This window comes from Miniopterus schreibersii, assembly GCF_964146895.1.
Source record: "Miniopterus schreibersii genome assembly, chromosome: 8".
NCBI lineage: Eukaryota > Metazoa > Chordata > Mammalia > Chiroptera > Miniopteridae > Miniopterus > Miniopterus schreibersii.
Genome location: NC_138109.1, coordinates 59,094,562 through 59,116,911, shown reverse-complemented (window position 1 = coordinate 59,116,911; position 22,350 = coordinate 59,094,562). Strand labels below are relative to the sequence as shown.

The 22,350-nt window shown below is 34.6% G+C and overlaps 1 protein-coding gene across 1 annotated transcript in view; it reads right to left on the bottom strand.

Annotated features, from left to right (window-relative positions):
* Positions 1-902: 902 nt before the first annotated feature.
* The window catches only part of BRDT (bromodomain testis associated), a gene marked incomplete at both ends in the record, with an annotated part of 35,690 nt that continues 14,242 nt past the window's right edge, over positions 903-22,350 (bottom strand). Inside the window, 11 exons of the mRNA XM_081144607.1 lie at positions 903-971; positions 1,969-2,143; positions 2,610-2,815; positions 3,975-4,072; positions 8,941-9,112; positions 11,205-11,266; positions 20,316-20,447; positions 20,661-20,771; positions 20,867-21,156; positions 21,233-21,405; positions 22,015-22,203. Coding sequence (XP_081000733.1) covers positions 903-971; positions 1,969-2,143; positions 2,610-2,815; positions 3,975-4,072; positions 8,941-9,112; positions 11,205-11,266; positions 20,316-20,447; positions 20,661-20,771; positions 20,867-21,156; positions 21,233-21,405; positions 22,015-22,203 — 1,677 coding nt within the window. The remainder of the gene's footprint in view (positions 972-1,968; positions 2,144-2,609; positions 2,816-3,974; positions 4,073-8,940; positions 9,113-11,204; positions 11,267-20,315; positions 20,448-20,660; positions 20,772-20,866; positions 21,157-21,232; positions 21,406-22,014; positions 22,204-22,350) is intronic.

Sequence of the window (22,350 nt, the reverse complement as noted above, 5' to 3'; positions counted from 1 at the left end):
TGATTGTTTAAAGATGTTTCCAAAAAATATAGATTATCAAAAAATGAACTCAAGAAAACTTTTTCTATATAATACATGCACATTTTTAATTTAGATGGTATCAGAGTAGTGCCTGAATCATGTTACACTTCAAGAGTCCAAAAATTTAAAATACATGGAGCTGACATACATGATTTATACATAATAGCAACTTGAGAATGAGGAAAGAAAAATATTTTACAGATTTAAATAAAGAACTTAATATAATTAAGATTTAAACATCCATTGCTATCACATATACATGTTAAGAAATGCTGTATAAGTTCCTATAGAGACTTATATACATAATTAATATGTATTATTAGTTATGTTGCCTTAAGCTTAACATATTTCAAACCATAGCTAATATTTTCTTTAAACTAATTTCAATATAAATTTTGAATATATAATCAGCAGAAAATCTTATGTAATCTGACACATAAAGAAACCAAGTATTATTTGTTGGAGGTTCTAAATATTTTTGAAGACAAATATTTGTTTTAAAAGTTAAAAATTCAACAGGAACTATGTTTTTGATACACCTTTATGTATTCTTCATTTTTAAATAAGCAGGGACTAACTCTTTTGGATTTTCATTGCTAAGACAAGGCCTATAATATACTGCAGACAATTATTGATAAAATGAATAACATCTGGGAATTTATTCAAGTTTTAGGGATCCAATATTATAAAATTTCCTGTAATTATGTCATTAAAATAATGAACATATACCTATTAAGAAATGTAAGTGAAAATTGTTTAATCATTTTAGAGCAGTCAAAATACAACATAAGATTGGTGTCTGAAAGCAATCATTTTGCCATGTGCATCTTAATCTTTTATATCATTCATTTTAAGTTGATGGTTAATTTAAAAATTGAGTTTTAATCAAAGTTGTTTTCAAACATTGTCATAATGTCACGCTGAAGAGTCATATCAATGGTTCCAGCCATCTATAAAAAGGAAGAGAAAAATTAAATGTTACTTTAAAAAATGTATGCCTTTATTACATCTATATAAACATGATTATGCAACATTTGGAACAGATCATACAATATGAATCCAACTTAATGAGTTTGTATATAATGAGTTTGCACATAATTTTTATTTTGGTATATATACTATCCAATTTTTGTTAAAGTATTGTTTATGTGGTAAATAAAATTAAAACCGACAAGAACACTAAAAACAAATTTGATTCTTTCTCTCCAAGTGAGAGAAAATTCTGTGTTGACAGAGTGGGTATTAATAAGAACATGAACTGAGATTACATTATTTCATGTATCTTCTGTAACCAACATAGTGCTAGACACATCAAATTATTTTCTGAATGAACCAATCTAACCTATGCAAGAGAACTATAAATTTAAAAAAATTCAAGACAGACATTGTATGTTGTCTAACCACAACGGAATTCAATTAGAAATCACTAACAGAAATCCTAAACACAAGTCAACTAATTTTTTTCTTTCCGGTTTATTAAAATATAATTGACATACTGCAAGTCACCTTCTCCACCTGGTGTTCAGCTAAAGAAATACTGAACCTGGGACAGATGGCATATCTTTTAACCCCAATTCATAGGTGGTTTTTAAATTCTTCAAGAGCAGTAACAGTAAGTGATAAATCACTTTATTTATGTGCAACAGAAATTATTATTCTCACTTTATAGATAAGGAAGTTGAGGTACAGAGAGGTTAAATAGGCCAAACCCAAAAGTCTAGTAAATGGCAGAAGCAGGATTTGAACCCACATAGTGTAGTAGCAGCTCCAGGGTGTCTTTTGACTATGAAAACTTTATTTTAGGCCCTGATTTTAGAACTAGATCCTTACTAAAGAGGTAACTCCACTGTCACTGACAAACTACCTCAAATACATCTTTGAATATGTGAAGAAACTGCTTTGTTAAATCTTTCCTTAGTTAGGTTTAGTAAACTAAAATTCACTTACTGCTTCTCTTCTCCTCCGTTCTTGCTCTCTCTCCCTTGCTAAGTTACGGTCTTTGAGAAGCCGGAGTTTACTTTTCTCTTGAGCTTCCAAAGACAGTTGATGTTCTTTTTGCTCTTCTCCAAGGCACTTGTTTTGTATCTTATTTGAAAAAGATTCTAGAGTGAAGCCAGGGTCCCTGAAAGAAACAGTAGAGCTCAAAGTACATTTCAAATTCCTTAAAAGTTATTACAAAGATATGCTATTAAATGACAAATATAAAGCAATGTTCTAGATAACCCCCTTCATATATTATAACTTTTAAGCTTTATTTTTGATGTCTAACTAAGAGAAGGTTTTGGAAAACTGTGACCAAGGTACTCTACTATCTTCTTACACATAGGATGGAAACAATATTAAGACATTTCTGGAAAACTGATATATTTATCATTTAGAAATTAGTATATTTAATAGCTCAATGAATAACTTGACTATTTCTATCCTTTTTAAAGATTACTACTTACCAATAAAAAAATCAATACAAATGTACTCTTTTGCATTTTTAATTTTCTGTGTTTAACTAAGAATAGCTGAATCATAGTCACTTGATTTTAAATACATGTCTAGATTGCCCAGGGCCTCCTTTAACCCAGTAAATGACAGACCTCTGATTTTCTTGAAATACATTTGGTTCCTTTGCATTCTGTTCCAGATGTTTCTGTATTAGTTCCTGTGCTCGAGCTTTTATTTCCTTTTCTATTGCTGCTTTTCTAAATTGGTTGAAGAGCTCATCTGAGGATTTCCGTACACCTGAAGTTTTGACTGGTTTGCCCAAACTTTTCCAAGAGTCTGCATTCTTAATTTTTATATCCTAAAAAAAAAATAAACCAGTCACTGTAATGACAATACTTATGATCATATAGGGAAAATAAAGCAAATATATAAATGATCAATAAGAGATAAGTAAGATGATGTCATAAGAATGGCACATTATTTGTTCAGAATAATGAATAATGTGCTATTTTTCTTTTCTTTGGTATGAAGACTAAATTAACTGATTGTGACTACTGTTCTTAAATGAGATGTCATGCTCTAGTGCTGCCCACTAGAAATATATGTACTTTAAAATCTTCTATACCACATTAAAAAGTTTTTTTTAAAAGTAAACTTTTAATGATATATTTTATTTATTTAAGTAAATATACCCAAAACATTATTATCAACATGCAATCTATATCAAAGACCGAGGAGCCGGGAAGGAGGAAAAGAAGGGATGACTAGGCAGAACAGAGGACTTTTAGGGTTGTGAAACATTCTGTAGCACACTATGCTGACGGCCGCGTCATTATACGTTTGTCCAAACCCACAGAATGTACACCACTATAAGTGAACCTTAATGCAAACTATGAATTTTCAGTGATAATGATGTGTCAATATAGGTTCATTCAGTTGTAACAAATGTACCAGTCTGGTGGGGCACGTTGATAATGGGGGAGGCTATACATGTGTTGGGGTGGGGTTATAAGGGAAATTTATGTACCTTCCTCTAAATTGTTGTGTATCTAAAACTGTTCAAAAACAAACAAACAAACAAAAACACACAAGTAAGAAACTCTTAAAAAAAAAAAAAAGACTAAGGATACTATATTTTTTCATATTAAGTCTTCCAAATTGGTGTTCGAACCCAGGTCAGGGCACTGTGCAGAGGGCAAACCAATCGTCGTTTCTTTCTCACATCTCTCCCTCCCTCTCTCTAAACATGCCCTTGGGGGAGGATCAAAAAACAAACAGAAAATCCAGGATACCTGGCAGATACCAGCATTATAGAATTTACAATTAAATACAATCATGAGAATTAAGGGTGGGGAAAGGGTGCTGCTCACAGGTAACTTTATTTTTAATAAAAAGGGAAAAATTAGGTTTAGAGATCCAAAAACTCATTCAAGTTAGGGCTTCAAATACCTTTTGTGCTACTTCTAAATTACATTTTAAATCCCTTCAATATTTGTGAGAAGAAACATTAGTCTTACCTTCTGCACAGGAACTTGACATTCTGATTCGAAGACCATTGTGTCATCACCAGACTGACGCATCACAGTTAGGCCATTCAAGTGATTTTCAGAATCACCTAGATGAACACATTTTTAGAACAGTATAATCAAGATATTTCATCTTGCTTGTCCAGAATTTGACTTTCAACCCCTCTAGGTCAGAAACTATGAAAACAAAATGACTACTTTTTTGATGCTTCTCAACTTTGCTGGAAATCATTATAATGTCAATTAACTACTTTTCACTTAAAATTTACCTCCTCTATTTCTGCTACTCTTTTTTTGGGTCAGCATAAAGTATAGCTGACATTGTGTCTTACCCATCAAAATCTATTTTATCTGTCCCAAAAGTACAGCAGTCCTCCGGTGTGTAGTGACCTTAGCTCCAGAGATGGGTCTTCATTAACCAATCGTGGTCATCCCACCCCCACACCAGTGAATCATTTAGGAAAGACAAGGCCTAAGCCAATGTAGGGCTTCCAGGGAAAGATGCATCCTGGAGGCCACATCGAGAAGGAAACACAAAGAAGGGAAGAAATAAGACACCAGACACCTAAAATAGTGAGTGGAGGGATGGGAGTACCAAGAGGTTGGTTTGACTTGGAGGTGAAGAGAACTATGCAATCCTGCTAATTGTTAAGCTTTCATACAAATACGTCATTTATCATGGGTGAAGATAAAAACAGAAAGAGAACTTGCACTTTTGTTAAACCATGCCTGAAAACTGACCTACATGTGGACTATTATGTGTGGTAACAAAATTCCTTATTGTTTAGCCAGTTTGAGCTGAATTGTCTGTCATTTCTGACCAAGAGAATCCCGATGCATGAAACTTAACTGGGTCATTTCCATTTCAATTCTCTCTAGTTATTGTCTATAGGTCCTAACTAGTGTCAAAAGAACAGAGGGAACAAATGAAAACTATATTGCTATCTTTGTTAACTGACCAAAGTTCAAAATCCTGGCCACTTATATAGTGTAGAAACTTACATTCTCTACTTGGGGCTAGATATTTAAAAAGTAGAAAGAGTATATATGTCAAGTTAAGTAAATTCTAAATGACTCTGTTTGCTAACTCTAATTTAGAAGATTTAAATGTGGGGATTAAAAAGGGGAAATTTAGTTTTGAAATGTTGTTTGATATGCTTATGTTATGTTTAAGAATAGATGTTCAGCCCTGGCCAGTTTGGCTCAGTGATTAGAGCTTTGGCCTGGGACCAAGGGGTCGCAGGTTCCACTCCCAGTTGGTTACAGGTTCGATCCCCAATTACGGTGGGGGTGCCTGCAGGAGGCAACCGATTGATGTCTCTCTCTCTCCACCTCCCTCCCAGTATAAAAATCAATGAAAAAAGTATCCTCCGGTGAGGATTATAAAAAAAGACTAGATGTTCAGTAGTTATAGGTCACTTGGAGGAATGGGGTATAGAGACTAGAGACCAGCTGGGCTGTTGTATTAGCAGGGGCTTCCAAGCCCAGTTGGTCATCTCCTTCTCTAGCGTTTATGCCCCATTCCTCCAACTGACCTAAAATATTGGTAGATTGCCTTGAAGCACACCCTTTTGCTCAAAAAACCTTCACTGGCTACCCACTGATTCTACCATTACCATTATGTCCAAAGTCTCTAGATATCAAGGCTCTTTATGGCGGAACCTGGTATACATTTCCAGATTTATTTCCTTGTATTTCTGTTTATCCAACCAAACCTTTAATCACATCGAATTACCGGTTTCCTAAATACCTTCATTCGTGTTATTTCCACCATACAAAATGCCTTCCAATCCTAGTTATACATACTTTCTCTCCAGTATCCAGCTCAAATAACGTTTATTCTGTAAAACACACATCTGCCAAAGAGATCAGGTTATTCTGCCTTCCCCCCTCCTTAAATTTTATTTTTGCTTCTTTTAGGACACATTATTTTTTATATATCCCAGTTGTTTATTTCTGCTACTGGAAGTTAAACTCTTTGATTTACCTTTTCATTTGCCATGCTAATCCACACTGATGACAGCATTAAATATTGTTTTTTTCAAAATTCTTTATAAAACTGAGATTTTTATAAGCTGGAGAAAAGTTATAAGGATAAGGTAGTAATTTTTTTTACTAAAAACTTGAACTTATCTTAAGGAAAGAAATTAGATATCTTTCAGTTAATGTAAAGATAATGTCAGAGGTTTTGAAAAAACTGATTAACACTGAAAATGCATTTTAAAAATATTTTACATGCTCCAGTATTTTGTCATTTTTCAAGCCTGCAACCAAAGTATGTGCTCCTGGCTGGAATCAAACCCGGGACCCTTCAGTCTGTGGGCCAATGCTCTAACCACTGAGCCAAACTGGCTAGGGCCATTTTCTTTACTTTTGTTTAAATTGAAGGTTTAACCCAAAATTTCTTTCCATCAAGATTAAACTCCAGAAAAGTTAAAATTCTATATACATTTTATAGATTATATACATTTGCAGTTTCTCTTGGGCATAGGGCCACTACAGTGGGAAATGCAAACCATGTTGCTTCTGAAAAATTGCTAAGTGCAATAGAATAGCCAGCCACTCTAACTAATCATCCAAATGGTCCCTTTACACATTGTGTTACAACCAAACAGAAGTTGAAGTAATACAGTAACAATAACTAATTCTAACTGGAGAATTAGATATGTAAAGCCTATCTTTTCATAGGTAGGATGTTTTCTTTAAAAACCACATTGACTACACTTTTCCTGTTTTCATTCTTATTTCTTCAAGGCTGTCCCTTCCCTATGGTTCTTTTATGAACTTACTATAATGAAAATGGCAACTTTTCTCTCCTCTGATTCTCTCTGACCAATCTTCAAACATGTTCAACTATCTCTGATTTAAAAACTCAACACAAAACAATCTTTCCCAGTCTTACAAAAATAAAAAAATCTTATCGTTAAAGCCACAGGTATCTTCCCTTCCTATCCACTTCCTGAAGAAACTTGTTGAAAGGCTGGTTTATATCCAGATTCTATCACTTCTCAATTGACAGCAATCTGGTTTCAGTCACAGTGGCCACTAAAAGAGCTTTTGCCAAAGGAAAAAAACCTCACATTGCCAGTTTTTACCCTCTCCTGTGTATCCTGCTTCAGCGCTCGGTGAGGATTTCCTTCTAAAGCCCTCTTCCAGGACTTTCTCATGGCTTCAAGTAGCTTCTGCAATATTGCTAATTCCTAAATTACAGTTCTTGTCATAGTTCCCACCTATTTCTGGCTGTAATATTTCTAATTAGATACTCTGTAGCATCTCACATGTCCAAAATGAGCACTACCTGTTATTTTCAATCAATTCTGCCATAAAAATATCTTGCTAAGTACCTACATCTTGTCTATACTTACTGCCTTAGTTTGTCCTCATAATTTCTTTAATTAAGATTATACCACTCAGATTTCCTGCTTGGTCCCAACTACATCAGAGCATTTTCATCCCCCCCCCCAAAAAAAAGGATAAATATTTTACACTCTGAATCTTCTGTTATTCCTCTTCCTGGGATGCTCTCCAGTGTTGCCTTAGATATTTTCTTTCTTTTTTAAAGAACTATATCTTTACTGATTTCAGAGAGAGGAAGGGAGAGGGAGGGAGATAGATAGAAACACTAATGATGAGAGGATCGGCTGCCTCCTGGGCGCCCCGACTGGGGATGGAACCCACAACCTGGACATGTGCCCTGACCGGGAATCGAACCCCGATCTCCTGGATCCTAGGTCGACGCTCAACCACTGAGCCACGCTCGGCTGGGCAGGTATTTTCCCTTGATTGCCACTCCCTTCCCCGTGGTGCAGAGCTGTAACTCAAATTAAATCCGTACAAGCAGAACCCTCAGACACAAAAGAGTAGGGAGGCTTTGCTGGAAGTGATAAAGGAAGGTCAAAACTGGTTCCGCCCAGTCTCCACTGTAGAAAACAGCTTAGACGTGACCTCTGCTAGGGAGAGCCCTGCCATTGGAAGGCCAAGGGTAAACCCGAGACCAGCCAGCGGGGAGACCTGCGTAAGGAATATCCATGCCTGCCTCTAGTCTTGGCCCAAAGGTTCAGGCACTCTCTAGGCTGGGCTAATCACTATCAGAGAATATCCTTTGTGCCATACATCCCAAAGAGAAGCATGCTGAGACGGGCAATGCCTCCACTTCTGACAACCTAATAAGATATTTATAAAGTCTAATGAACCTAACAATATAAAAAGTTAGTCAACTTCAGAAAATGTTTTTGGTAAATAAGAACCATCATTAGGCAAGTATTTATAGCCTAACTTTCCTTAACTGTAAACTATTTCTAATGTATATAATTTTATTTCTCTTTCTATGGGATCTCTATCTTTTCCTTGTTCCATCCTACCTTTCCAACCCATGTAGGCATGGGCATCATGGAAATTAAGAGCAACATTTCCCAAGTCAGCTTAGTACTTGGGCGTATGGGCTCTGGCAGTGACAGGTTTTTATATATAGCACACATGGCAGTGTATATGGAAGTAAGTTGCATGTGAAATGTACTTATAATTTTCCATTCAAATGTAAGGAGTACCTTTGGGTATGAAGCAGATACTTTAAAAAAAAAAAATCTTTATTGATTTCAGATAGAGGAAAAGAGAGGGAGGGAGAGACATAGAAACATCAGTGATGAGAGTGTCATGATCAGCTGCCTCCTGCACGCCCCCAACTGGGGATTGAGCCCACAAACTGGGCATAAGCTCCGACAGGGAATTGAACCACGATCTTTTGGATCATAGGTCGATGCTCAACTGCTGAGCCACACCGGCTGGGAGAAGCAGATAATTTCTAAACATGTGTTTTAGTGATTATTTCTAACCTGAAATTTACTAGTCATGATTTTCAGTATCCCAGAAACAAACAATTTAGGTCACCTTAGCATTTTCATATACAGATTTGGAAGTCAGTTTATCATTTGCAGTCATTTACTTGCTAATTTATTACCTGAGGGAGGTAGGATTTGTAAAGGTGAAATGTTTTTCACACTCTGTGTATGTTCTAATTCTTGATGATTAAATGCTATCTGGTAGTGATTTGGTGGTGTTTCACTTGAATGTGTAGTCTGATTAACAAGGGCAGTAGAACAAGAGGTTGTATCTTGCATAGAAGATTGTATCTGTTAAGACAAAGTTAATAAAATTACCTTTCAGAGTTTTGACCACACAAGAAATATAAGAACAGAAACACAAGAATATAATTTAATACTGTTTTTGAATATGGTATTATTTAAGTCACACAAACTGATATGGTATAATTAATCCTATCTTACAGTTGTGAAGACTAATGTTTAGAAAGATTAAATATCTTGACCATCAGATAGCTTATAGTAGAGTTAGTCAAGCCTAAAATCTTAGTTGTTAGTACACATAGACTTACATGTGTATTATCAAAGAGTACTGCTTATTTTCAAATGCTTTCCCAGATGTACTAAACATAAAAACTTAGCTTTTATACCAAATCTAGGGACAAATCCTCTTTTACACCTTTCTTTACTGAATTACATACCTAAACAGAGGGGGGGTTTAAAATCACGATAGTTGACCCATAAGACTAACAACAAATTCTGACTCAATACACAGTTAACTATTACGTAAAAGCTGTATTAGAATAGCTAACATCTATTTAATGCTTACACTGTGCAAGGTAACACACTAAGCCCTTTATATAGTTCTTTAATTCTCACAATAATCCTATGAGTTTATATACTTGTTTTCCTCGTTTAGTTTATGATTGGACTTAGATATAATAAAAGCACCTTACCTAAAATCTCACATCTAATTCAGTGGCAAGCTAAGTTATGATACCAAAGAGCCCAGGTACCTTATCTACTAAGTTTTGAGTTGTAGGTAGCAGAGGTGAATACGACAGCCCCTCTCCTCTGTCTAATAAAGGGCTTAGAGTAGTGAGTAGGGAAGGCAAGAGTTTGAATACCTATGATAACTTGAAATAAACTAATGCCATAAGAATGTTTATCTCAACAATGTAGACCCAAGCCCAAAGTTTAAAGTCAAATGCTGAGGTTAAAGTCAGTGAAAAAATAATTTTCTGAAACACACAAGTATTTATATATTTGTTCTAATTATTCAAAGTGTGTGTATACATTTTTATTGGGGGGGGGCACACTATATATCTTCCCTCTTTTATCATAAGTGGACATTCTTTTCCTCAGTGAGTGACACTGAAAAAATTATGGCCACAAACAGATCGTAAAGGTAGCATTCTACATGCTATGGATTGAGAAGGGTTCCAAGTTTGTTCATAACTTTATATAATTTTCTGATTCCACTAGTACCTATGCCAAGACTGGTATCTGCATCTTCTTCCTACTCAAAAGCCTTTAGAGCTCATTCCTGCCTACCAAATTAAATATCAACACTTCACTTAGGTGTTCAATATTCTCCCTATTATTTCTCCCAGGCCAACTAATCCCTTAAAAATACCCTCTGCTGCCTATTTCCCTGAACACACCTCCTGTGCTTCTGCTTCTTTTCAGGCTACTTACTACCTCTTTAAAAAAATAAACCCCTTACCTGTATGTCAGTATACTAACCATTTCTTCCCTCTCCCTATAATTTAAAATCCAGTTTAAGGTAGTATATATATTACTTCTTCATTCTCAATAAATTATGAATATGGATTACTATAGCACTAATCATATAATCTCTTAACCATTTGATTATATCTCTTCTCACAACTTTGAGCTCCTTCAAGACAGTATGATTCATGTTGTATTCTCCTAATCTAGTTAGGTGTTGTTAACTAAGTTTATAACTTAATAAAGGCATATACCCATACTTCTATATTTGGGATGGGCACAAAGGATTAAAAGTTTTATGATAACAACCTGAATTAGTGAAAGATAAAATCACTTCTGTCCTTTTCAAGGCATGTCAGTCAACCACTAGTCAAACACAGGTGTGCTAAAACAGCTGGCAATTGCAAGCTTTATCTTTACAAACCCTAAGTACCATTCCCCTCCCACTTTTTTTTTTTTTTTTTCTTGGAAATTCCACCTTACTGTGCATACCCTACTGTGCATACATAGGAACACCAAGCCTGCCCTATCTACTTGGGCTCTCAAGACTAAGCTGAAAATTCCCTACTTATCTGTCTGACTTACACAATTGTAAAGAAAGCTACTACTATACTAGTGAGTTATAACATACATAATTTTTAAATTCTAAGGTAAAAATGGAGAATTAACTTACCTTTACTTCCTCTATAGAAGGAGAATCATTCTGTTTCACTTCAGTAAATTTAGGTAACATTTCTGCAAATGTATATAAATAAATATTTCAATGTTTGCCAGCTTAAAATTACATCAAGTTACAAATATTTTCATGTTAGAAATAAAATGATCTCAAGAAGATGCCTTTAACACGAACCTCTTAAGTCAAGAGGCTCTTACACTTTCCAAGGTTTTGCTCAAAATTTCTAAAGGGATACTTGCTTTTAAGAGGGACATTTTCTTTCCCACATAATGGAATACATATTTAGGAAAAAAAGATCAGTGTTACTTAACAGTTAAGAGCTGGAATTAGTGATAGTTTAAAAAGGAAGAAGTCACAAAAGAGAGAAGGTTTAATTAAACAGAGAGTACCAATTATACTGAAATCATCATTTACCAAGTAGCCATAAAGGGTTTAATTAAAATAAGAATTTACTATAAGAGAAGGGTATGTTATTTATCTGAGAGGATAGTCTTTATTTAAAAATGAAGCTATTTGATTTCATGGTAAAGTCTGCTTTGCTTGCTAAGCATTATAATAAAGATCCCATCTAATTAATGCTGTAGTTACATCTAAGCTATTTGGCAGCCTCAACTATTTGGCAACAAAGGGGTTTTATAGTAACTCATTTACCTTTACAAATACCGTTGACACTGGCAGTAGAGTAGGTATAAAAAGAATTCTGACACGGTGCTCATAGGTTCCTCTTTATCCTAAAATTGACTCTGGTGCTATCCTCCCCCATCCCAAGCCTAGGTCAGTGTGGTAAAGCACCAAACTGGTAGTGAAGGCCTTGACCCACCTCTCCAGGTCAGCCTTCATGAGCAACCTCATCATTATTTGCTTCAGGCTCCAGGACACCAAGGCTGGTCAACACCAAATCTTATTCAAACTTAAAACATTTTAATTTTAATAATTACCTTCTGCCTCCTGAAATGCCATCAGTTTCCATTGGATATGTTACTGTTCTTTCCTCTCCTAAAATGTTTGATGCCGGACATTGTTAAAATTGCTAAATGCCACTCAATAACGTGCTTTTCTTTTTTTTTTTGTTACCGAAATAAAGTTTATTGAGTGAACTGCAATTAAGTACAAAATAAGGTAAAAGTATAAAGAAATATGAACTTAAAAATAAGCAACTGCTTATAGAAAAAGATATATTAGCTAATAAAACTCTCTTGGGGGAAGAGAATGTACTCACAGCTTGTTAGAAAGTTGTTTTGTAAATGAGTAACACCTGTAATGGTTGGTAGTCTACTTTTAAAAATTCCGTGCACAAAAGGAGTACTCCCAGGGAAGTTCAATGTCTTTATGTCTGAAAAGCTCCATGGCCTTCTCTTTGAGTGATGAGGACATTCTCTTTTGTTCTCCAAAAGCATAATCATACAGACTGACCTGGAATCACTGACATTAGTGGCTGTGTCAGTGTTGAAACCTGAGGCCAGCATCAGATGCTAATATATTGAAATCCAAGCTTTTATGGATAGTGTGTGGTGGGCCCTTGAACTGTGAACTCTGAGAATACTCTAAGGCAAGTGAGCAAAATCCCCAAAGGAAAAAGAAATGCCTTTATTTTTTTTACATGTCCTATCAAAGGCCAATTATGCTGATCTCAAGCAAATCAAAATGATTATAGGTGACTTACTGCTGAAGAGATATTGTGTGTGTGTCTGTGTGTATGCGCGCACAAGATCTTTCCCTTCCCACGAGGAAAGGTATTTCTATATTCCCTTAACATTAGACTTCTGATTTCCTTGCAGTCCAATTGGGAAGGTTCTTTTATTCCATGTGTCCCCAGGCACAGGAGAGGCCTGAAGGAGAGTGACGCAGGCAGGGGCCTCCGGCCTGGTTCCCCCCCCTCAATTTGTACCTGTCTTCTGGGACCTCACCTGGTAAGTGGTGCTGATTATACCTCTGAAGTACTTTGTGTGTTTGAGTTGGGGCTGCCAGCCTCAGGCTGTTCATGAGGTCTATGTCCCAGACCTTTGAAACCTATGAGCTGGTGAATAACATGCTTTAATTTAACGAATTCAAGTATTTAAAATGGTGTGAACCATATCAATGTCACTCCAGTAAGTATCATTTAAGTGTTGGGGGTTAGGTGGAAGGAGAAAGGAAGGAGACAGACTGCAAAGATTGAGGATTTAGGTCCTGGTAGCTTATACATTTAGGGAAGAAATTATGGTTTCATTTTGAACAAAAAGCAGACTTCATTAAGATAATCATAATATATGCACATCTATACGTCTGTCTTAATTGTTCAAGTATGTACCTAAACTACATTATTCTATGATATAAACTTGTAAGTATACCACATCATTATTTTGCTAAAAATTCAAGGGCATTATCTTTGTTTTCTGACATATAAAACTAAAGCTCTGAATTATAATAAAAATTAGCACCTCAAAATCTGAAGACACTAGCAAGAGGCATCGAAGAATTTCAATTAAAAAAAAAAATCAAAGCCAAGTGCACTCTTCTTTGAGCACACCTGTGCCCCTTTCTCAGGCGTGTATTTTTGCTATCTCTATGCAAGCAACCAGGGGTGCAGTGGGCAGTGGCAGCTCATCCTGGGCTTACCCCCTGGTCCTGTATCCAAGGACCTTTGTTTTGCCTCACTATCCTGACCTTCAAAAAACTTACTTTTACAACACACACACACACACAAACAAATCCAAAGCCATCTAATATGGTATGTCTTATAAGCCTTACAGACTATAGATAGACGAATGATAGCCTAAAACTCAGCATTTTGCTTCTCATTCTACTCACATTGTTGACTTTCCAGGAACACAGTAAAGTAAAACTGCACATTTCTGTTTAGTTGTGAGTTCCTGGCCTTTTCAATTAAAAGACAAACATACACATTTTCACTCTCAAGCTTAAGATCATATTTTAATTAGCAAAAAAGCGCTAAAAAGTCTTGGGAACATGAATGAAACAATGATATATGGACATTAGGTACACTGTCAACTAATTTCTCAAGACAACTGCGATAATATGCATACCTACCTTGAAGATTAAATAATATATGTAAACTACTAGACACATTCCTAATATACACATTATGTAATGTGTTCTGTTTTCACAGCTCCCCAAAAACAACATAAAAGTTTGATTGGAAAGTTTTCATGTTAAAGTAAGTGCCCCCCCCTCCCAAATTAATCATAGAAAAAAAGAGCTGGAATCTGATATTTGATTAAAGGGTTTGTTTAATCCCCATCACCTATAAAGCACTGAGATAAATGCTCCAGAGTTAAGAAATATTATCAGCAAGCCAATACCTACTTAAAAGTTGATTATAAATATAATTTGTAATAAGTTGATTACAAATATAATTTCATAATGCAAAACCAGAACATAATGCCATATACAGAAAACATGACTGAAGGTTTGTTAGGAAAACAAATCACACTTATGTCATATATGACAGGGATATAACTACCTGCTTTTACTATCTTATAGGAAAGAAGGCATGTCCAGAGATGATAAGTGATTTACCCAAGCTTATCACCTAAACCATGGTCTATTGATAAAAATCAAAGAATTTGTTTCTGAACTGAAAACATATGCTTCCTTTAAAGAATGCTTTGGCAATTTTCATTGAATTGTTTGGTACTTACTTTGGGTGGGGAAAGCTCCAGCCCTTGGACCAAAATCATTTCGTCTGGCCCTGCCAAGGACTCACCATCACATTAGGGGTGAGTTAATTAAATGTCTGACTAAATATAGCAGGCTAATTTTTAAGTTGACAATTTTGTATGGCCCAAAAATGATGTTATAAATATCGAAAGGGTCCTTGGCAGGAAAAAGGTTCCCCACCCCTGATATAGAAGAACAAACTGATTATAAACTGCCCATTTCTTTTACCAAGGTCATTTAAACTAGAATTAAAAAGTAGAAACAAAACACAACCCTAGATTGATATTTACAAACATGGCAGCACATTAGTCACCTGGGATACTTTTAACACTGTATATACCTGGCCTCATTCTTCATTCAATTAGGATTTGGACACTTTTCAAAGTTCTACAGACAGGTGTTTCTAATGTGCTACCAAGGATGAGAAATACTATTCTACTCAGCCTGTTTATTCTAGCAGGTCCAGTTTGAACAGAATAATTTTAAATGCACAAGACAAAATTCATCACTGTTTATAAAACTCAAAGCTCAAGTATGGACTTCATTTTTTATCAAGTCTGAATTCTTGAATTTATCCTTTTGGTACTTTGAAAATACTTTGATGAGAACATAATATAAGTTTTAAAAATTTAAGTGATGAACTCTAAAATGAACTCATTTCTCTTAAACTTTCTAGCTTAAATGGCAAAGATTACTCCAAAGCTCTCATTTTGTACTTTCTACATTTACTAAACCATTCTCCTCCTAAAATGGTAAAACAAAATCTACACTTGAATGTTGGCACTTTTCCCCTTGTATGGAAAAAAAAAAAAAAAAAGCCTAGCCGGGCATGGCTCAGCAGCTGAGCATGGACCTAGGATCCAGGAGACCAAGGTTTGGTTTCCGGTTGGGGACATGCCCTGGTTGCTGGCTTGATCCCCAGTTAGGGGGCGTGCAGGCGGCAGCCGGTCAATGACTCTCTCATCATTGATGTTTCTCTTCTCCCTTCCTCTCTCTGAAATCAATAAAGATATATTTTTAAAAACGCACCACATCCTTGCCACCTCTACAGAGGACCTGGGTTGTAGTACTAAAGAGAGATTTTATTTTATCTGTTATTTTACTCTCTTATATGTAAGCAATAAAGTCACTTTAAAAAGAAACAATTGTTAAAGAACTTAAATTCTCTGAACACTACCTATATAAGCAAAAAGTCCAGAAGGTGAGGTGACATATTCACTTTGTCTTGACCAGGTAAAGAACTGATGCTGTAAACTTTCAGGTTTTTTTGGTGTATAACTGTTTAGCAATTGGAATTATAAACATTCCTGAAAATTATTCTATTCCACACTAATCAAGTACTGAGCTTATGTTTAGACATTTCCTGAAGTTATTTCCAATGAGGTGTCAATCAAAAGCACTATTCCTGGAATGTTTGCCCGTTTCCGTTTTATGAAAGGGAAATGAGCTGCTTCATTTGATTGTTTCTTAGTAATATTATCGGTCACCAGATTAGATCTAGTAACTTTATCCCTCCCTTTTATATCACTCACGATAGCCAAGGTTGTTAAGCATTACAAAACTCTCAATAGCTTATGTGAGCATCCTAGTACAACCTAGCTTACACAGGATATATGCATCTGGAATTCATTTTATTGTCAAGCCTCATTTACATCTTTGATCTGACATTTAATGAGATTTTGATGCTTGTGGAAAAAAAGTTTAGAAAGGTTTTATATAACAATGTTAAAAAATTGTCCTCAGATATCTGCACATGAAAATTTGCATATGCTGATGTCAGTCAAAAGTATAATTTAAGATCAGAAGTTTGCAATTTAAGCACTGCTTCTAGCCCACAGCTTTCTTATTTATATTTTTTAATGATTTGGGATTTCATTACAACTCTATCTTAGAACTTAGTATCTTGCTTGAAATGATAAAGAATTTTTTAAAATAAAACTTTCCTTGGAAATCACTGCTCTGCCATTAATTTATCCTATTTAACAAAGCAGGATTAAGTCGATATTTTTCAAAAGTATATAAGTTAATGTCTGAGAATACATTGAAGATAATTATTTAAGTAATGTGGAATAAACATCTCTAACACTATTTACAAAACTTAAATGTTTTTCACAGATGTTACCCTTAAAACATTTTCGCATACCCAAACAATGATATTGCAATAAGAGGCCAACTCAAAATACAGAATAACTATTAGAACCTGGAGAGTCAATAACATTGAGGAATTTTAAAAATTTAATTTAGTGACATGTCCCTGGTGAATAAAATTTTAAGAAATTGTGACTTGATTAAGAAAACTGCATAAAATCAAGTTGCTATAAAAATCCAGGACAGGTATTAAAAAACAGATTAAAAAAGTACTAAAGATCAATATCTTTCTATCAGAAAATAACTTTTCACAAAAGCTTTAAAAAGTTTCCTCTAATAAAATTTTGAATGTAATTATATTCATATTTCCCATCTTGAATAACCAAAGGTCTTCTTAACTAGGGTTAGGAATCAAGATATTCCAACTAAGTTTCAGGCAAATTATAATAAATTTAAAGCTACAAAATCTTGGCACTAGGAAGCACACCCAAGCCTTTCCCCCAGCGTGTTCATTACCTTTGCCTTTCCCTCTCTTACGCTCCAAGGGCCCTTCTTACGCTTCTGTAACTTGTTCACTGAGCCTGCGCAGCCCAGCTGGTTCACTTCTACTACCTCTGTAACTTTCTAAATAAACTTTCTTTTATAATTTGGGGGCAAAGGGGAACAACAAAATCTTATTTGTATTCAGTTAACTTTTACTTACCCAACAAAGTTTTTGCTAACATATCTCACTTTCAAAAACTGTATTTTCTCAGTAAAAAGCCCCATTTCCCCCCACTTGTAAACTCAGACTTGGGATTTGTTGCTTGTTCCTTGAAAATGTCATGAGCATAATTAAGAATGGTAGGTGATTTACTTATTTTTACAATAGATATTATTGATGCCTGAACATTACTTTTCATAATTTACAATCCCCTATTTATAGATTTTTGTTGTTCTCAGTAAAAGTAAAAAATGTTCTTAGCTTACATACTAGAAATTAACCGTCTTATAATATTTTAATGGGTACAACTGAAGTTCATATTTAGGCCAGAAGGTCTTACTGCTTTTATTTAATAATTTATTAAGTAAAAACATAATTGTTTTCCAATGAAGTAAATATTTTGAATGTTCATAAGACAATAAAATTTCAAAGGTAAATTATAACTCATATTATCATGTTAAAAGACAAACTGACCTTTGTATCACAAACCTATATACTATCATAATGTGGGATGACATAAAGCTTTGCTAGTTTGACTTTTAAAAATTTATTTTATATATTTTTAGAGAGAAGGGAGAAGGAGAGAGAAACATTGATCAGTTGCCCATTTGTATCCGACCGGGGATCAAACCCATGGCCTGGGTATGTGCCCTGACTGGGAATTTAACCTGCCACCTCTCTCAGTGTGCAGGAAAATGCTCCAAACAACTGAGCCACACTAGCCACAATTGCTAATTTGATTTTTAAAATAAGTGAATGATAAATATTTTCTTTCCTTATTGCAATATTTTGGAAGATTCTATCAGAAAATGATGATTCAAATTAAAATTAAGGTACTTTGTTGAAGTGCTCTATATAGAGGACTTTTTCTCAATTACTCAAGGCATTTACTGATCAGAAGAAATATAACCCTGGCCAGGTAGCTCAGTTGGTTAGAGCATTGTACCAATATGAGAAGGTTGTAGGTTTGATCCCTGGTCAGGACACATACAAGAATCAACCAATGAATGCATAGGTACGTGGCACATAAGATCGGTGTTTCTGCCCCCCCTCCCCCAAATCAATCAATCAATCAATAAATTTTTAAAAAGAAGTCAATATTGAATTAGATAATTCAAGCTAACAGTTTCAATATGAGTTCTATCCTACAAATAAAAGACAAAGTGCTCTAACTTATTAGGCCACAAAAGCTTTATTAAGAAATGAAATTACAAATGCTAATTACAATTTAAAATACTAAATGCAACTTGAGTTTTTCCAGCATTGCTTTATGCTTAAAAGTCAAATATAAAGAAATAATGTATAATTAGAGCCCTAAATTAAAATTTTTTCAAGTATGACAAATTCCAACAAAATTAAAAGTTCTGTTTGTTCTAACAAAAATGTTTACCACTTTCTGTAGGATGTGATCTCCTGAGAAAGGGCCACCCCTCCCAGCTCTGCCCGCTTTTACCTTCCATTGAACCACTTTGATTTGGGGAGAGAAAAAGAAATGTAACTTTTTGGTAGAGTGGTAAAAAACATTAAATTACTTTAGTAAAAGGTAACAGAGAAGATTGTGACAGTATATACTTTGTGCTAGATAAAGGCTCTTTACAAGCCTCAAAAAAAACAAAACAAAAGTTTACCACTATTGTACTTAAGAAACCTAAAAACCAAATGCAGCAATCAGTGCCACATAAATGCAAACTAAACAGAACCAAAAGTGAAAACAGAACGTAGTGCAAGGCAGCAGACCCTTACTAGCAGACTAAAATAAGAAGGATATTCTTACAAATGGTAGGAATATCTGATGTGACAATATTCTGTGTGGGATGTTTGTTTGGTTTTTTGTTTGTTTGTTTTTTAAGAGAGAATTGAATTCCATGACACACAAACATCTCATTTAGAAATAAAGCAAAATTTTAGGCACAAAAGTGTTCTATATTCTGAATTTGCCTTTTGGTGAGCAGTGATGGAATGCCACTGCCAAGTCTGGTCCTTGGGGCAGAGGTTACTTGTGAGCTACATAACCATCAATGAAAGAGCATGAAGAAAACATGAATGAGTTAAGTTTGATACAGTTAACAATAAACTATACAAGGTAATATGGTACTTTAGCATAACTGAGAGCCTGAATTTAAAGAACAATTTTCTATAAATGGAAGATAATATTGTATGGTGAGAAAAAAGTGAAAAATCTGCTTTACACAGTTTCTAGGCTGATTGGATTCTTAATTCAAAATGATTATTTGAGTCAGAATATATTGTCACATTGTCACAACAGGACATGCTTTGCAACGTTACAGTGATCTGATAGATCATGAAGAGTAAAGTGAAATGTCCTTAAACAATCTTTTATCTTTTAAAAAGATAAGCATTTTGTTAATTGATTTTTTCTGGCATTAGATCTGATCTGGTATATGCTAAGAGACTATCCCACCTTTAGTAAAATTATTTTCAACATTACAAGACTATAAGCCGCATACATATAATATAAAGTTTCATTTTATACAGAATCTCTTAAGGAAAATAGTAAGATCATCGACATGAAATTAAATAATAAGTGGCATCCAAGCCATACACTCTAGGTAACAAACATTTCTTCAAAATATGTCTCAATATTACAAGAAAAAAGTATTCCCACAAACAGAGGTGTGCTTAAGGGGACAGCTCACCTGATTCGCAATCACTGCTGTCTGAAGAACTTGAATCACTGCTACTACTTTCAGACTCTGATGAGCTGCTGCTGCTTTCACTCAGTCGGGAACCAATTCCAACAACAGCCTGGGATAATGGTGTTGTCTCAGCTACAAAATAGGGAAACACATTAAAATGCCAGTAGATTTAAATACAGGTGTCCCCCAAATATGTATACATACTTTAACAGTGGATAGCTCAATTTTGAAAATGAAATGTATATTAATAAACATTTCCCTTATGATTATTCAAAGTGTATCTATACAAAGTGTATGTATAGGATATCCCTATAGTCACAGGAACATTTGAAAATGGCCACCTACATTTTGTTTGACATTTTCTGGAATTTAACTGATTATTGACATCCAGTAATCGCTTTTCCAACTCCTGTTTTTTCTGTAAATGAAGCTCTTCTTTGGACTTCATTTTCTTACCTGTGTGATTTAGGACCAAAACAAATAAAAAGAGTGAGCAAAATCAAAACCAGCAAGTATCAGACTGATATCTACTAATACACAGAAATATGTACCACGAGGTTTTACTGGTCTTTTTCTTAGACATGCAGAAACATATTTTTCCAGCTCTCTCAGCGTTGTTGTTTTCAGTGTTTCAAAGTCTATCTCTATCTCATCAGGGTTGGAATTTCTCAGTGAAGGCTCTCTTGATTGTATTATATGAACAACTTTTCCAAGTTTATCTCCAGGGAGTTTGTTTATATCCAAACTTAATCGCCTTTTCTCATCATAGCTCATAGGTTTAGCATTATCTTCATCCTCAGGTTTCAGAGCCAACACTGGTTGTTTCCTCTTCTTTGGCTGGCTGAAACAAAAATTAAATTTAGTCAAATTTATTTTAGATAATATTCTTTTAATAAGGCATCATAAAAGATACTTACTTGCTCTTGGATTTTTCCTTTAATTTCATTTGCTTAAACTTTTTTCTTGGATTTTCATCTCTGTTATTAACCTTTTCTTTTTTCTTTTCTCTCTTAGACTTCTCGTTTCTTTTCTTTAGCTTATGGAAAGGTACTTGAGACAGAACCTGTAGTTGTTGATGAACAGCTTTAAGCTGATAAAGGAAAAATTTGTTAAACATCAGGGTTCTAAATAATTAAAGAAACTAGGAAAAAACGAAGCACTCAAAAATCAAGAGTATCCTTCATATTACATTTTAAAATCATTTCATATTATATTTTCCTCTGGTTCTGATTTCATTTCATGAATTCAGTATTTTTAAGGGTATATATTAAATTACAAACACAATCGTGCTCAACCCATACTTAAATATTCATCTAAAACCAAACCAAGAATAATTAACATTTCCAGATAGTCCTAAGTTTTTAATCATTGATTTTTTCAGGCTTCAGCTTAGAGCAGGTTAACATTTCATCATAAAAGGTAGCAAATGTTAAAGATCTCATCCATAAAAGATCTCCAGATTATGTCATATAAATCATTTCAAAGCAAATCAACTCATTATGTTTAAGAATACAAATAACAGAATTTTAAGATATATTTTAGTAAGAATATAAACATAACAAATGTGCCAATAGGTAAATGAAGCTACAGTTGCTAAGTGATTTAAATATAACAGCTTTTAATCTACAAAAAGTATTTTCTAATGGACCAGTAGCAACAGCTCACAGTAGTAAAAACTTGTATCAATACACTCAGCTACCTGTTCCTGAAGCTTTGCAAGGCGCTGAACTTGGTCATCTTCAGAATCACCAGAAGAGTTATCTTCAGAGGAAGCTTCAGTACTGCTTTCTCTACCAAGAGTTTTTGTGGTATCTGTTTTGATGTTACATACAGGCATGTTCTCAACAGGTTCATCTGGGATCTTTGCAAAATGCACTTCAAAAACATCCTATAATGGAGAATTAGGCTGTTAAAGTTTTCTGCATTTTTTATTTAATGAAGCTATCACTTTTTAACAAAAGGTACACTTTAGTGTCATTTTGATGACAATTCTGTTTTTCCTTGTGGCCGTCATTTTGTAATATATACTTTTATC